The 15,641-nt window shown below is 39.9% G+C and overlaps 1 protein-coding gene across 1 annotated transcript in view; it reads left to right on the top strand.

Annotated features, from left to right (window-relative positions):
* paxip1 (PAX interacting (with transcription-activation domain) protein 1) overlaps window positions 1-15,641 on the top strand; it is a 32,926-nt gene that overhangs the window by 9,107 nt on the left and 8,178 nt on the right. Inside the window, exons 7-13 of the mRNA XM_006634518.3 lie at window positions 5,980-6,883; window positions 7,581-7,675; window positions 7,984-8,079; window positions 9,520-9,657; window positions 11,329-11,450; window positions 14,499-14,683; window positions 15,223-15,266. Coding sequence (XP_006634581.3) covers window positions 5,980-6,883; window positions 7,581-7,675; window positions 7,984-8,079; window positions 9,520-9,657; window positions 11,329-11,450; window positions 14,499-14,683; window positions 15,223-15,266 — 1,584 coding nt within the window. The remainder of the gene's footprint in view (window positions 1-5,979; window positions 6,884-7,580; window positions 7,676-7,983; window positions 8,080-9,519; window positions 9,658-11,328; window positions 11,451-14,498; window positions 14,684-15,222; window positions 15,267-15,641) is intronic.

The following is a 15,641-nucleotide window of genomic DNA, read 5'->3' as shown; positions in this document are numbered from 1 at the left end:
GTTACATTAGGTTTTCCCCTTAATTCAAGGAGTGAAGTACCTTCTCCCTCCTCCTGATGTGCTCTGTAGGAGGCCTGTTGGAGCTTAAAGGAGAGCTGCGATGCTATTTTTATCTTTCGGGCTTAGAATTAGCATTGATTGGAGGGTGCATTTAGAACCACAATAAAAGAAAAACATACACAGTAACTTGTAAAACCTCCAATTTACATCACAAAATAGATTACATTTCCAGGTTTGTGCAGCACCATATTCTGTGATTCTGAATAAGGCAACAAATCTTCTGGTGAGGTGAAGTGGCCCTATTACGTTGTAAAAAAAGCAGGCTTGTGAATACATCTCTTTTAATCCAGTAGAAATATTGTGCTCGACTTCAAGACCGTTTTGCCGATAAATGGAACTTATTTGTCAGCTCTGCACGCAGATCATGTCGGAACATTTCTGAGGACAAATATCTGCTGCACAATTTGTACTTATTCCCTCGCACATCGCATCACAACATCAGTCATTCTGGTGACTAGGGAGCAGGAAGGGCCGCATCAGGTCACACAACTCGTGGGAACTCTCGCGCTTGCCCGAGGTGAGACCAGGGGCAACTGACAGTACTTAAAGAGTTCATGATTTTGTGTTTCATTTGAAATTGGTGAAATCTTTCTATATCGTCAATGAACTTATTTTGTTACCGAAATAACGGTCAAAGAAATTCAGGCTGCCGTTCCCCTTTAATGGATGCCGGTACACTTCATTGGTTAATAAACTGGGACCCCTTTCCTATTTAAATGCAGTCAATTGGAATTTACTAAAGGATTATGCATGACCCTTACTAAGGTTCATGTCTGTAGAAGTGGTTGGGGTTTTTGAAGAGATGGCCATCACGGCAAACGTGGAGAGATTGCAGTGACTGGAGACCCAGTCTCCCGAAACGACATTCCAAGCTGCCAGGTGGCTTCTTCTTCCCAGGGTGTTAGGATGCAGTTTCAAGAAAGTGACATTTCTTAAACAATCAAAGCAATGCGTCACAGCCAGCAGCCATATCACCCTGCAACTCAACAAATGGCAACCCACTGAAGCTCAGCAGGTGTGAGCCTGGTCAGTACCTGGATGGGAGACCTCCTGGGAAAAACTAAGGTTGCTGCTGGAAGAGGTGTTAGTGGGGCCAGCAGGGGGCGCTCACCCTGTGGTCCATGTGGGTCCTAATGCCCCAGTATAGTGACAGGGACACTATACTGTAAACAGGCGCCGTCCTTCGGATGAGACGTAAAACCGAGGTCCTGACTCTCTGTGGTCATCCCAGGGTGTTTCTCGAAAAGAGTAGGGGTGTAACCCCGGCATCCTGGCCAAATTTCCCATTGGCCCTTACCAATCATGGCCTCCTAATAATCCCCCTCTATGAATTGGCTACATTACTCTGCTCTCCTCCCCACTGATAGCTGGTGTGTGGGGAGCGTTCTGGCGCACTATGGCTGCCATCACATCATCCAGGTGGGGCTGCACATTGGTGGTGGTGGAGGGGAGTCCCCATTACCTGTAAAGCGCTTTGAGTGGAGTGTCCAGAAAAGAGCTATATAAGTGTAAGCAATTATTATTATTATTATTATTATTATAGACTTCTCCTGTTTATTCTTTCAGCTGTGACTTCATGTATATTTCATATAGAAATCAAACCATGAGCATGGCGATTGTGATTTAACGCACAAGCAATCTGGGCTGGTCTTTGCCCTTAGTAAGTCTAGAGCGCTTAGGAATCTGGAAAGGAAACTTGCTTGTTTTAAGGACTAGGTGGTATTACAAGTTGGATCATCTTTAAAGCTGTTACTGTCGCAGTCCGATTGTGGTAATGACCTGATGTTGGTAATGTGGAGGGCACTCCTCTGCTTTTAATCCCAGCTCTCATGTTAATTACCTTGTTGAACTAATTAGTCAGTAAGAAGACAAAGTGCCTGCGTATTTAGCAGCTCCTCATAGAAGCATCCTAATTAAACCTGCACGCAGGATTCTGGCTGTCAAGGACAGGAGTTGTCCACCCTTATGTTAACCAGTTAACCTACATTAAACTCCCCCTTTTTCATGTGAAGAGATGGTGTTTTATTGAATTAGTATTTTGGGGGAATTCTCTGATGGTTGCTTCACTGTGGAAGTTTTTTTTTAAGGAGCTTAACTGAATCTGAATAGGAGCAGCCTGATTTTATCAGTTTACCTGAGCCAAGCTTTGTACCACCTGCGGCTTTATTGTGTCTATATATAAACACAGTGTACAAAAAAACTATCCCTCTCCAGCTATACCGACAAATTGGGGGAGGCTGCATGAAGATGTTTTTGCTCTCACTGAGATGTGGTCTTGTGAAGGTGGCTTTTGAAGTCCTGATATCGGCGGTCATGCTGAGAGGACTTGAAGTGCATCCTGTACATATATTTTTTATTTATCCACACGGATACATGATTTCTTTTTCCATCCTCACTTTGTTCACCCATCCTTTGTCCTAAAAGTTTTCCTGTACTCGTTGTGTGTTGTATTGAAGTTTATACATAAAGAAAAAAGCCCAGAAGTATCTATAGCAGAAGCGAGTTATTGTGCGTTTTCTGATGCCTTGTTCGACCCGTGTGTGTTTCATTTTCCTTCGTCTGTGATGTGTCCTGTATTTGAAGATGTTTTTGTGAGAAGCAGCTTCTTAACAGGGAGGCTGTGTTGCTCAACCTTGGGGCAGCAATAATTGCATCTTCTGTATAGGCTTTCTTCAGTCTTGAGAGCACTTTGCAGCATTGCACTTAAGTGAAGGGGAGTGCAGCTGCATGTGGCTACTGTATGTGCAGGCCAGTGCTGTTCTGGGTTTCGTCATCTTCTCCCAACAGGCTACTCCTGGGGTCTCGTTCAGAACAGGTTCTGTATGGATGAGATGCGTGTAGATAAAAGGGACATGTGACAAATCATCATATTCACAAAAGATGAAAAGCAAAAGCATGCTTTACATACGTGTGTTATGTGGAAGCCTTAATGTGTCACTTTACAAGTGCAGATCTTCATTTTTATTGCTTCCCAACATTGTCTGTAAGACTTAAACAGCACGTCTACATAACTGACTAAATCTAAAAGCCTCTTCTATCTCATTGTTTCCCCTTTGAGCTTTTCGCAGGTTATTTGTACTACCTGCCCACAAAACCCTGCAAAACTTGTCTATGTTAATCTTCTTTTAGGTGTTTGCTCACTCTGGAATTTTATCTGCATCTTTTTCAATTGCATTTGCTGCTGCTTCTACAGTGTTTGATTACACTCCTAATTTGGTATCAGCTGTAACTTTGACTGGTTTACTAAGTATACCAGAATCCAGCTCTTTGACTATTATAGGAAGAGCAGAGGTCCTAGTATTGATCCCTGTGGTACTCCATAAATCTGTACTCCATCTGCCTAATCTCAGTCCTTATGCTCAGATTTCACTAAATGCAAACTACCTGAAATTTGAGTGAAATTAACTTTTATGTAACTACACCAAAGGCCTTCTAAAAAGTTCAAAGATCTCCAACAAGTTGTGTAGACAAGACTTACTTCTTTTACTTTTCTAAATCCATGTTGACTGTTTGCAGATACAGTTACGTCTCGCAGTGATGCAAATGGAAAGTAACTGAAACGGATGCTTGATTTTCATAGCAAGGTGAAGTTCATGGGTTAAGAGAAAAATGAAGTTGTTTTAGAAATAGCTTGTTATTCAATCTTTTTTTTAAATAAACAGCAGCTTTTATGTACTTATGTCTTTTATGTCTGCTTGTCTTGGAAAACAAAGGATGCAAGGATGAAGTTTGGCTAACTGCTGTCTGACATTGAAAAAACATTTTAAAATGAAGGAAATGGCTGTTATTTGAGCTGCTTTTGATTGGAGTATTGTCCTGTATATCCAGTTATGTTTGAAAAAATCAGTTTCATTCTTGGCTTTTTGTGAAACCCAGAAATGTTGTTCTGATAAAGTTTTAGAATATTTTGTTTCACAGGTATTATTTGTGGATTAGTGGTTGATTAAAAAAGCATGTGTAATGAGGAATATTTTTTTTCTTCTATAGTCCTCTTTTCTTACACGAAAATTGAGAAACTGTCTGAGCAAATCTCAAAAAGACGGGATGTTAGTAATTCTATAATTGGAGGATTCAGTTAACGTAAAAGTGAAATATGTGTGCTTAGAATGACTTTAAGGAATAATGCTGTTTTCAGTTAAGATTATTGCTTTTCCTTCATCTGAAAACAAATCTGTCTTAATTATGAGTGTGAGGAGAGAATTCATTCTCTGGCCCGTTCACCATTTGTCATGGTTTTGTGCTTAAAGGCATATTTCATTATTTTCACCAGGCACTGTTATGGCTGTCTGTTTTTTTTTCCGTCCATGGTTGCGTACAAAATGCAAATTTTAATTAAAATGTGAAAACCCTTCATTAAAGTCTGCTTTCATTAACTTTGACATTAGGAGCCATTAAAATGGCAACATTTAAACTGTTTATGAAGATTAACACGAGTGAGTTTAGCTTTGATTTCACACTTCCAATTTTCCTGACATTGTGAGTAATCAAGTGGTCACACTGCTATTAACGATCAGCTGTAGACAGCAATGCAATCACTTTAAGATTGATTGCCGAGTTGTTCATCTTGTTGGTAGAGGGTAATTGGTGTCCGTTTCAAATCATTAGCTGTACTTAAACAGAGTCACTTGTTGTTCATTTTATGTTAACAGTTAAGTAATCATTTTATATTCATGTTACGATTTATAGAATGTGTTGCTTTTTTCTTTCACAGCTTATATCAGTGAATATGTTCACCTCTAAGTAGTGAAAGAAATGTTCTGCCTTTCTACATGTTACTCTATGTGTAGAGATAATGCAAAGCTATTTTTGAACACGTTAGTCTCCTTCTTATTGGACTAACTTCTTATTAGTCTTTCTTATTGGACTTTTGGATATTTTTTACGTTTTTGTTGCATTTGTGATACAATTTGTGTTTGTTGTGCTAGTCTGGTATTTCAGATTCTGACAAAGCTCATTAGGGGAAGAAAATTACAGATGCGCAGGGTTGAAACTAAAGTCAGTCAAACACTGTAGAATTCCTTTAATTTTTTCTCATTCAAGCTGCCAGTCCTTCTTAGACACTATTTCATTGTGGTAGTTAACAGATAAAGAAACCAGAGGTCTGCAGAATCGGGAGAAGTGGAGGAATAATGAATGAAATTAATGCATTTATCTTGATGCTGTTGTTTTTATTTTACGTCTGTGGCTTTAGATTTTTAGGTCATATCTGTAATACTAAGTCCCTAAGAAACTGTTTTTCTTTTTCTTTTTAACCAACTGTATCTTAACCTGAGTATGAACTTCCTTATTTTCATGGTTTCTATAAAATTAAAAGGATTTGCAGACCCATAGAGTAATTTGGTGAAAGCAGCTGAAATTACTAATAGAGCAATTGCAGACACACACCAAAACGCAGTGAAACCAGTTGAAATGACTACTTTGTCAGGATATGTTTCCAGAGACCTGCACACAACTCCAGTCATGTCCAACAAATAACACATTGTTCTGTTTGCTGTGAGAGTGTTAGTACAAAGATCCATCTGTCACTGCAGTCGGTTTCGTTTGATAAAGAACCCCAAAACACCTGATAAAAAAAAATGAAACCGATATGTACCAGTCACCTTTATTTCTCTTCACAAACTCGCCAAAGAAATTCACAATTTATACTTCGTGGCATATCAAAAATGGAGTCCTAACGATGACGCCGACGTCTCTCGAAGTGGCGCTACCGGAATGTTCCGATTTTCACAGACGTTCAAGAGTGTGTGTATTTATTACATTTGCAGCTGATTAAATCCTGAAGAGAGGAAATGAAAGCGGAAGCTGTGCGGTCTATTTTGATGTTCGTTTTTTCTTTTCCAGTGCTGGAAGTTCAGAATATGTCAGCCTGATGCTTAAAACCTTTTCTTTTTTTTTCCCCAAATATCAATTCCTTTTCAGATCTTACAGAGCCTTTCAGCTCCAACAAAATCACTGGAACAGCAAGCGAATCAGAGCCAGCAGGGCCACGCAAATCCTCTCCTGCTCAACCAAGTGAAGCAGCAGCAGCTTTCGGCAGAAGCACAGCAGTTGTTGCAGCAGCAGCCGCAGCAGCAGCAGCAGGCGCCATCGCATCAGGTCCAGCAGCAGCAGCAGCAGCAGCTTCACCCTCAGCAGCTGCCCCAACAGCATCCCCTCTTGCACCTCCAGGCGCCGCAGCTCATGCAGCTGCAGCAGCCGCAGCAGCATCTTGCGCAGCAGGCGTTCCCCCAGGCGCCTCAGCAGGCGCACCAGTTCCTACAGCAGCCCCACCAGCAGCAGATCCACCAGCAGCTCTTCAGTCAGCAGCAGCAGCAGCAGCAGCAGCAGCACCAGTTTGGGCAGCAGCAGCAGCAGCAGCCGCCGCCACCGCCGCAAACCCACCAGTTCACGCAGCAGCAGCAGCAGCAGCTGAGACCTCAGCAGCTGCTCCGGCCGCAGCTGCAGCAGCAGCTGCAGCAGCAGCATGCGTTGCAGCAGCAGTTGCACCGGCTGCAGCTGCAGCAGCAGCAGCAGCAGCAGCAAAACCACCAGCAGCAGCAGCAGCAGCAGCTGCAGCAGCTGCAGCATCAGCAGCATCAGCAACATCTCTTGCAGCAGCAGCAGCAGCTGCAGCAGCAGCTGCAGCAGCAGCACATGCAGCAACAGCTGCAGCAGCAGCAGCAGCATCAGCAGCAGCAGCATCTCCAGAATCAGACCCCTCAGCAGCTGTTGCCACACACTACACAGCATCTCCAGCCACAGCAGCAGCAGCAGCAGCAGCAGCAGGTGCCACTGCAGCCCCTTCAGCAGAATCAGCTCTTTGGGCATGATCCAGGAGTCGACAGTAAGTCTAGCAATTTTATGCTAATTTTGCAACTGTATCAATTTGAATCCATTTCTGTTATAGTTACAAGTTCATGGACATGAGGACTGGCATTGGCAGCTTGGATGAAGCAAGGTGCTAGAAGATTTGTATTAAAACAGGGCCACCGCTACAGCTGTTGTGGTGCAGAATGGGCAGAATAGTACTTTCTTATTGTGACACATGGAATGGTTCACTGGCTCTTCCTAGCGGAGAGACAGAAAGGTCTGTACGCTTGCCCTGGAAATATACTGTATGACATGTTTAATTTTCTTTCATTTCTTCTAAGGCAGTTCAGTTGGGAGCAGACATTTTGGATTTAGACTGACATTTAGAAGTTTCTGATGACTTCTCCCACAGTCTCATCCCATTCTGTTTGTTGTTTAAGACTGAACTAGTCCATCTCACTGCTGTGGTTCCTCTCAGTAGAAGAAATTTCAGAAATCGTGACCTCAAATGTGTTTTGGTCAATAACCTTTTGCATATTTCATTGTTTTATTGTTTTGGGATTAAGAAAATAATTAGGTTTATGATATTTAGATAGATGTGATTAGGCCCACAGAATAATTGTTGCATGAGGCCAAATATGACAAAGAAGGAGTATCTGTGTTTGTTACATTTAGCTCAGACCTTGTTTAAAATGTGCTTTATTTCAACTGTTTAATTCTTTGTTTCCTAGTTCCTGAGGAGAGTTTCCTAATCGGCTGTGTTTTTGGCATTGCTGATTATCCAGAACAGATGTCTGACAAACAATTACTCGCAACTTGGAAGAGAGTAAGTACCTAAAACGATGTCTTTTTTTTTTATCACGTAGACCAGACATCTAGTGGCAAATATATTACAAGTTGAATCAAGGTAAATTAGAAATCTTGGAAAACCTAAGTGAGCCACAAAGAAATGCAATGGTAAATGGGTATACTGTAGTGCTCAGGGACATGCTTAAGAAAATGAAGAAATGTAATGGACGAAAACTACTAGATCTCTGAGATTTGGCGATTAAGTGCATTCTCGCAGGATTTCAAAGTGACCTTTATGTCATGCTTCTCTGGATCAGAATGGCCAAGATGTATTGTTTTATGCAGATAATTCAAGCGCATGGGGGAACAGTGGATTCCACGCTCAACCCTCGCTGCACACATCTGCTGTGTGAGAGTCAAGTCAGCAGCATGTATGTTCAGGTAAGTCCTATTAATTGTGTTATCATGTAGTGAAAATAATATTTTTCCATGCTGAATGACTGATGATGAGAAGACATCCTCAACATAGAAAGCACTAAGGAACAAGTAATAGGTTTATTCCATGCTGGAAAAAAAGACGAAAGAAAACGCAACGTTTCGGCCGTGGAGCCTTCTTCAGGTGTGAGCTTGAAGGCCCCACGGCTGAAACGTGTTTTCTTTCTTCTTTTTTTCAGCATGGAATAAACCTCTTACTTGTTCCTTTGCAGCCTACGCATGCTGACGCAGCTACCTACCTGAACTACTATAGAAAGCACTATACACATCGTAGCTTAATATCATGGAGCCACTCTTTTAACAGGGGAGATCAAGTATCTGTATAGCAGGATTAAATGTATTGCTCTGGTTTGTATTCTGTTTGTACACTTCCCAGTTATGTCACAGAATAACAGATAGTTTATCCTGTGTGTGTCCTGTATACCTGGACTGCTCCAGTGTCATTTGTTATTTATCCGTCTGTACTGGTTCCAACACGTATTATTGAGTCCAGCTTTCAGAGTGTACGTTTTAACAATTTGAATCCTTTAATCCTTTGTTTGGATGTACTTCTGTTGGGTCTGAAAAATTCATCTTTTGTGGTTCTGGTTTTTAAAACTGAGCCATTAAACGTTGTTGAATAACCACAGTAAAGCGGCGTTTTGCTGTCTTTGCTTTGCGATCTCATGAACTGTATAACTTCTTTTAATGAAGAAAGGTGTAGCCATTTAACTTGTGTTACACAGCAGTATATCGTAAGCCTCCAAAATTGCCTGTCTCTGTTACTGTGCCTGAGATTGAAGGAAAATCCTATTTATAAACAAACGTAAATGGATTAAATGTGGCATTTCCCTGTGTAGTTAATGGTAAAACCTGTTCTGATCTTGTATTGTAACCTGTTATGCTCTATCAGTAGATTTACAGCATCTGTCAACTGGACAGATGTCAAACAAGATTCACAGAGGTATAGAAAACCCAGTCTAGACTTGAGCTTTTAATTGGTTGTTGTGAGTTTTGAAAGTTTATGCACAATCCAACCAGCGACCTTGACATTTATAAACTCTCTTTATAGATAAGATCTTTGATACCTATATAGCGAGGGGTGCCTTTTGTTGATTTTTCTTTCTGTATTATAAAAAAGAATTAAAATGAACAGGCTACTCCATGAGTCTATTTCTAATCCTTAAATGTCAGTAAGGAACAAGCTACCCAAACCATGTGGGTGATATTCTTGCTTCCTTCAAGAAAAGGCTGGATGAGATCCTTGGATCAGTAAGCTTCTGACTATCGGATGGTCTGGATGTGCAGAATGGCCTCCTCTTGTTTGTCACCTTTCTTATCTCCTTTACCCAATAACCATTCTTAAGGCCCGGCCCGTTCTCAACCTGCCACTGTCTCGCCCCGCAGGCTCTGAGGGAGGGAAAGCGCTGTGTCACCGCGCACTGGCTGAACACGGTCTTGAAGAAGAAGAAGATGGTCCCGCCTCACCGCACGCTGCACTTTCCTTTCGCCTTCCCCCCTGGAGGAAAGCCATGCTCTCAGCACGTACGTGTGAGCCGCGGCGCGCGGGCGACGGTTCAGTTCAGTTTATTTCGGATATATAGCGCCACTCTCGTGACGCCATTTGCCCCAAGGCACTTAACAAAGCTGTGTGACCGTACATGACGTTACAATGCAGAAAGAGAGAAGGCCAGGAGACAGCGGAGGAGAGGAACCAAAAACTCCTCAGTGAGGAGAAAAACAACCTCTATGGATCCAAGGTCAACTGGCTGTCCTACCCCTCTGGGCATGCTAACATTATACAATTCAGAAAAAAGTTGAGTTGAGGGACAGTGACCTAAAGTACCTGTGGGATTTATGAAAGGAGTCAAAGTCATGAACTGAGTTTCAGTTTGGGGCATTCTAAGCATTTTCTGTTCCATTTTAATTCAATTGGAAAGGCTAATTATTATTTTTAGAATTTGTTCACTCTTCTGTAATTATAGTGCAAAGTATAATTTGTCCCTGTCGCACAAACTAATTTTTGTTTCTTTCCTGCTGGCACCTAAAAAGCAGGATGCCTACTGTCACTACTGTGTGACATTGTTTTGTAGTGCATTTTCTAGACGCGTAATATCATTTATTGGTTAAAATTCACAGGCAGATACTGTTAAATAGTATCATTTTCTCAAATATAGATACATTTTCTGTAGACCTGAGCTATTTCTGAGGTCTTGTTATAGAATGTGAACATATGCTGAACAATTAGCAAGCATTCATAGTTAATCTGCTGTTTTTCAACTTGCTGTTTCACGAATACAGAGCGGTTTATATCACATGTAACACTATTATTTTTAGGATGGATCTTTAATGCTGCAAAAAATAATTTGGTATAATTAAAATGTGCTTGTTCGTCAGGCACAATGATTTCTTTACATGTTTCATCATAACATTTCCATTAGCGTTTTCTCATTGAGGACTGTCTTAATCCTATGCTGTCCCAAAGGGGTGATTTCCATTTCGATTTAGGGGTCATGGATGCAAACTGATGTGATTTTGAATGGTCTACAGCATACTTTCACTGGTTTGTGGTAATAAGGCATTATATGCAATCTCTCTTTCTTGTAATAAGGTGGTATTATTCGAAATAGTAGGAATAACAGTTTCCATTATCTTTCTTTTGATAGTTGGAATGAGATGATTTTAACATCTCTTATATGTGATCTCTTTTTTTACCCTTTTTCTGACAGTGGCCAACTCTGAGACATTAATTTTTCAGATATTTTGACTTGCAGTGATCCCAAGTCCTGCAATACAAAATTTGTCAGCCTCTCTATTTAAAAAAGATGAGACAAACTGAGGTGTTTTTATTATAATACTATATTATATTTATAGTTTTTTGTTTTCTATTTTCATTCCCCAGTTTTATGAAAGTGAGGGAGTTTGTGCTGTGACTGTTACGTTTTTTATTACAAATTGATAGATGTGAATGGATCCGAGTAGAAAGTGACATTTGTGACTTTAAGCAGTAAAGAGGTTTGAGCAAACATGCTTAGAAGATACAGCAAGTTTTGTATGTGTATCCCACTGCAAAGTCCTAACGTGTTTAGCCACTATTCACAGGAGTAAAAAAATTCACACTGACATCAGACATTCCAGAAAATTTGAATTCTAGAAATCATCTGTTTTGGAACATATAATGTGTACATTATTTGAAAAATATTTATCTTCCCACAGATCGTTTCAGTGACTGGGTTTATAGACACGGATCGGGATGACCTCAAGTTGATGGCTTACTTGACCGGAGCCAAATATACAGGCTACCTGTGTCGCAGTAATACTGTGCTCATCTGTAAAGAGTAAGTGTTCTCTGTATTATACTAGGAATTCACTATGAATTTGGTCGACATACACCAAGGCAGGCAACAGGAGCTCTAAATTTGAGCTGCTGTCCCTGTATACAGAAAACGTGTTTTCTAGAAACTGAAGTGCCGCACACTGTGAACAAAGCATTCACAGGTATATTCAGTAGGGGTGATGTTTAGGATACATTTATGTTTAGTGTTGGTTAGGTGAGATTAAGGTTGATTTTATCTTGTGGTTTTTTAGTGCGGATGATTGAAGAGTCCAGTTTAGCTCTAGGTATTTAAGGGTTTTGTTGAAATAACAGGCTGAAGACGTAGAGTGTCTTGAGAAACAGGTCTGAGAAGTGCTGTCTTATTGTTTTCAGAGGAGGGAGCATTGATGAAGAGCTGACAGCATAAGTCAATCCCGGCTGGGCTGTCAAGAACTGGCAAAAAAAATATTTTACACCAAGCAAGGCAACTTAATTCCAGATAGTTTGATTATCAATAATTTTACTTAATCTTTTCTTAGGAATTTTTCTCGAAATCCAATTCCTGCAGTTAAAAACATTAGTTGCCTGCAGCTACTGGACAAAGTGTTACAGAAGTAGAAAAATTGGCAATCTGGGCTTTTTTTTTTGTCTGTTATGCTGAAGTATACTCTTCAATAACATTATAGTCTTCTACTGCTATAATTTGTTCTCTGCACTGTACAGGATACTGAGAGTATTGTGAAAAAGAGAGATTGAGTAACTTTCGGGGCTTTTATCTTTTGTGTGGCTATAGTTCAAAAAGTGTAAGTTCTGTGAATTCTGAATTTCTGAAATACATTTGAAGAGCTTTTTTAATCACAAAGTAAATGATCGCATTTTGTTGGAATTTGCAAGGCTGTGGTTGTGTCCTTTATAACACAAATACGTTTAGAAAAAGTATTTCTAAACTGCCAACCGTGTGTTAAAAGGACGATTGTTTTTAAACTTTTTTTTGTTTCTAAAAGGGCAAGGACAGCAAGCTCTTCCTGATAAGAATGTCAAAACTGAAAAATGAAAAGAAAAGAAAATGAAAGGACATAACATACTAATGAAAAATGCTTGGTATTATGTTCAGGTTCTCAGTGGGCTATTTCATTAACGTTGCTAGAGCTACATTTTCTGTATTGAAATAAAAACTACAGAGATCTCTTTGCCAAATCAACAGTATTATCATAAAGGGTAACGATGAGTTATATTCATGACGCTTTCCATTTCTCAGTGTATTGAAAGCATAAGAATTTAGCTAAAAAAGTAATTTTTGAACACAAATTTGAACATATCTGTTAGTTATATAATTTAACAATTAAAACTTTAGTTACCTTTGAACATAAAGTACTCTCTGGTTTATACCTACAGTATGTGAAATCTGTCATGTTAGTATGACAGTAGCAGGATATTGATGTAATATACATTTGATCTTGTCATTTTTTCTTGCGTTTCTGTGTTATTACTATGCTCACCTGGGGAGCAATCTAGGTCTCATCCCCTACTTTCAACTCCATATTTGATTAAAAAAAAGTTCAGATATGGGACCTATTGAGGAGGGAGTTGAATAGTTTTAACTTTCTATTCTCCAGAATTTCCTGGTATCATTGTCAGCATGTGTTGGCTCCATAGGATCAAGTAAAGGTTAATTCCCCGCTGATTGATACAAAGAAAAAAGGCAACTCTCTGCCCGTTGAGCTGTCTTCCGGCGGTTCTATGTGGCATTCACTTGACTTGTTGCGTCATGTGTTAATGGCTGCCTTGTGTTCAATGGCATTCAAATGCAAATGACTTCCTGTTGCAATTGTGAGTTTGAGATTGATGTAGTACCTTCAACCTGCAAGAAATACAGGGACAAATATAAGTGTATTTAAATATACACAAATAAGTTCAAGTAGGTAGCAGCACCGGCATGCATAGGAACGGGTAATAATAATAATAATAATAATAATAATAATAATAATAATAATTGGTAAGGGCCAATGGGAAATTTGGCCAGGACACCGGGGTTACACCCCTACTCTTTTCAAGAAACGCCCTGGGATTTTTAATGACCACAGAGAGTCAGGACCTCGGTTTTACGTCTCATCCGAAGGACAGTACCTGTTTACAGTATAGTGTCCCTGTCACTATACTGGGGCATTAGGACCCACATGGACCACAGGGTGAGCGCCCCCTGCTGGCCCCACTAACACCTCTTCCAGCGGCAACCTTAGTTTTTCCCAGGAGGTCTCCCATCCAGGTACTGGCCAGGCTCACACCTGCTGAGCTTCAGTGGGTTGCCAGTTGTGAGTTGTAGGGTGATATGGGTAAAGGTTTCTTCCATGCTGAAGGGAAAAGAAAAGACATGTTCTACAGCAAAAAATGTGGTCTCTTTTGTTTTCAGCATGGAATAAACCTTTACCTGTTCCTATTTAAATATAGTATATACAGTCAAACTCCAACTGGACTTCAGGTTCCATTTTTCATGACATATTAGTTTACTGGTCAACACAGATGTTTCTACAGTGTGTTTCCTCATCATAAATTTCGATAGGGCTTTTATCCATGTTCACACGCAGGCACAGCAGTTCATATTACATATTACAGCACATGAACAGCAGTTACAGTTAATAATAGCTGCTTGATGTGTCGCATAAGTTAACTCTTTTATGGGGAATGCGAAGACTTGGGTAAGAATGCAGCTGCGAATGCAGTAGCTGAAATAATGTCAAGATTGCATTCACGCCTGTTCTGGCAGTCACTTTCCATTCGACTCTTATCAGAGGTTTTTTACTAGATGCGATTTCTCATCCTGAATAGGAATTAAACATTGTTGAGTAAGAACTTTTTAAGTGTAAGTGTAAGCAGTATTTGCAGTTCAGATGTTTCCCTGTGATATTAAATACATATATTTTGTAGTTCAGGCTTTTAAGCAACAAGTACATGTGTAAATGCTTCAGACGTTTGTGTTTGACTCAAAGTTTGCCTGATATTGTGTGCACAGGAATCAAGATAGAGATTCCTGGTAGATTTGGGTATGATGTACTTTTTTTGTTCTGTGCAGACCCAGTGGATTAAAATACGAGAAAGCCAAAGAATGGAGGATACCTTGTGTCAACGCTCAGTGGCTCTGCGATATTCTTCTTGGCAACTTCGAAGCTCTGCGCCAGATCCAGCACAGCCGTTATTCAGTTTTTAACCTTCAGGACCCTCTGGCACCAAATCAACATTTGGTACAGAATTTATTGGGTAAGATTTTGGATAATGGAGACTGCTTATCATTTGTAATTTAAAAAACTGGTGCCTTTTTTCCCCCAATAAAAGATTACTATAAAATAAGATTATAATCTGTATAAGATAAAACAATTCAGTTTTCTTAAAAGGGACTAGAGCAGCGTTGCAGCTGGTGGTTCAGCTTGTATGATGTTACCATTAAGAAAAAGTGCTTGATGGCAGTACAGCTCCCTCAGGGTTTTTTTATATATATGTATTTTTTTAAATTAAGGAAAAACTTTTCTCCCGTTTCCCAAATGGATCCCGTTTTTTCTTCCCTTATTGCTGAACCGCAAAACATGGACGCCTGATAAAAACAATCTGTTCCATTTGAAAATCATTTCCCTTATATTTTTGTCCTTGTTCTTTTTTTTAATAAAAAGAATCAGTAGCTTCATTAGACAGACATGTCTTCTGTGGTAGAAACATTCCTGCTGGGAGCTACTATGTGTACAATATAAAAATAAAATGTCAGGAATTTCAGGGTGGTAATGAGATTTAACTTTGTCTTCCAGCGGCATGGCAAGGACCTTTGAAGATCTCACCAGATGTCCTGGTTGTAAGTATTATCTTTGGTGTTTTTCATGCACAGCAGAAGGATACATGGTTAAGGATAAAGATTTATAAACAGGTTGCATAATCACTAATGGATGGCACTTTTCTTCCATGTGCATACAAGAGGTCTAAATGGCTTTTTGGTTCTGGCTTATTAGTTCATGATAAGATTGTAATTTCAATGTTCTGAGCTTTTGGAGGAAAAAAATCTAAACCAATATGATTTTGTTTCGTTCGGAAACCCTTCTATGGTTTTGGTATTTTTCTGTATAAAATGTAAAAATGCAGTCATTTATCTTGTTATTTTTAATGACGTATCATTTGAAGAACTCAGACCAAAACCAAGCACAGCGACTGTTTGCTTTATTGGAATATTGCA

This window comes from Lepisosteus oculatus, chromosome 6, assembly GCF_040954835.1.
Source record: "Lepisosteus oculatus isolate fLepOcu1 chromosome 6, fLepOcu1.hap2, whole genome shotgun sequence".
Taxonomy (NCBI): domain Eukaryota; kingdom Metazoa; phylum Chordata; class Actinopteri; order Semionotiformes; family Lepisosteidae; genus Lepisosteus; species Lepisosteus oculatus.
Note: the sequence above shows the minus strand (reverse complement) of the source record. Positions and strands in the feature narration are given on the sequence as shown.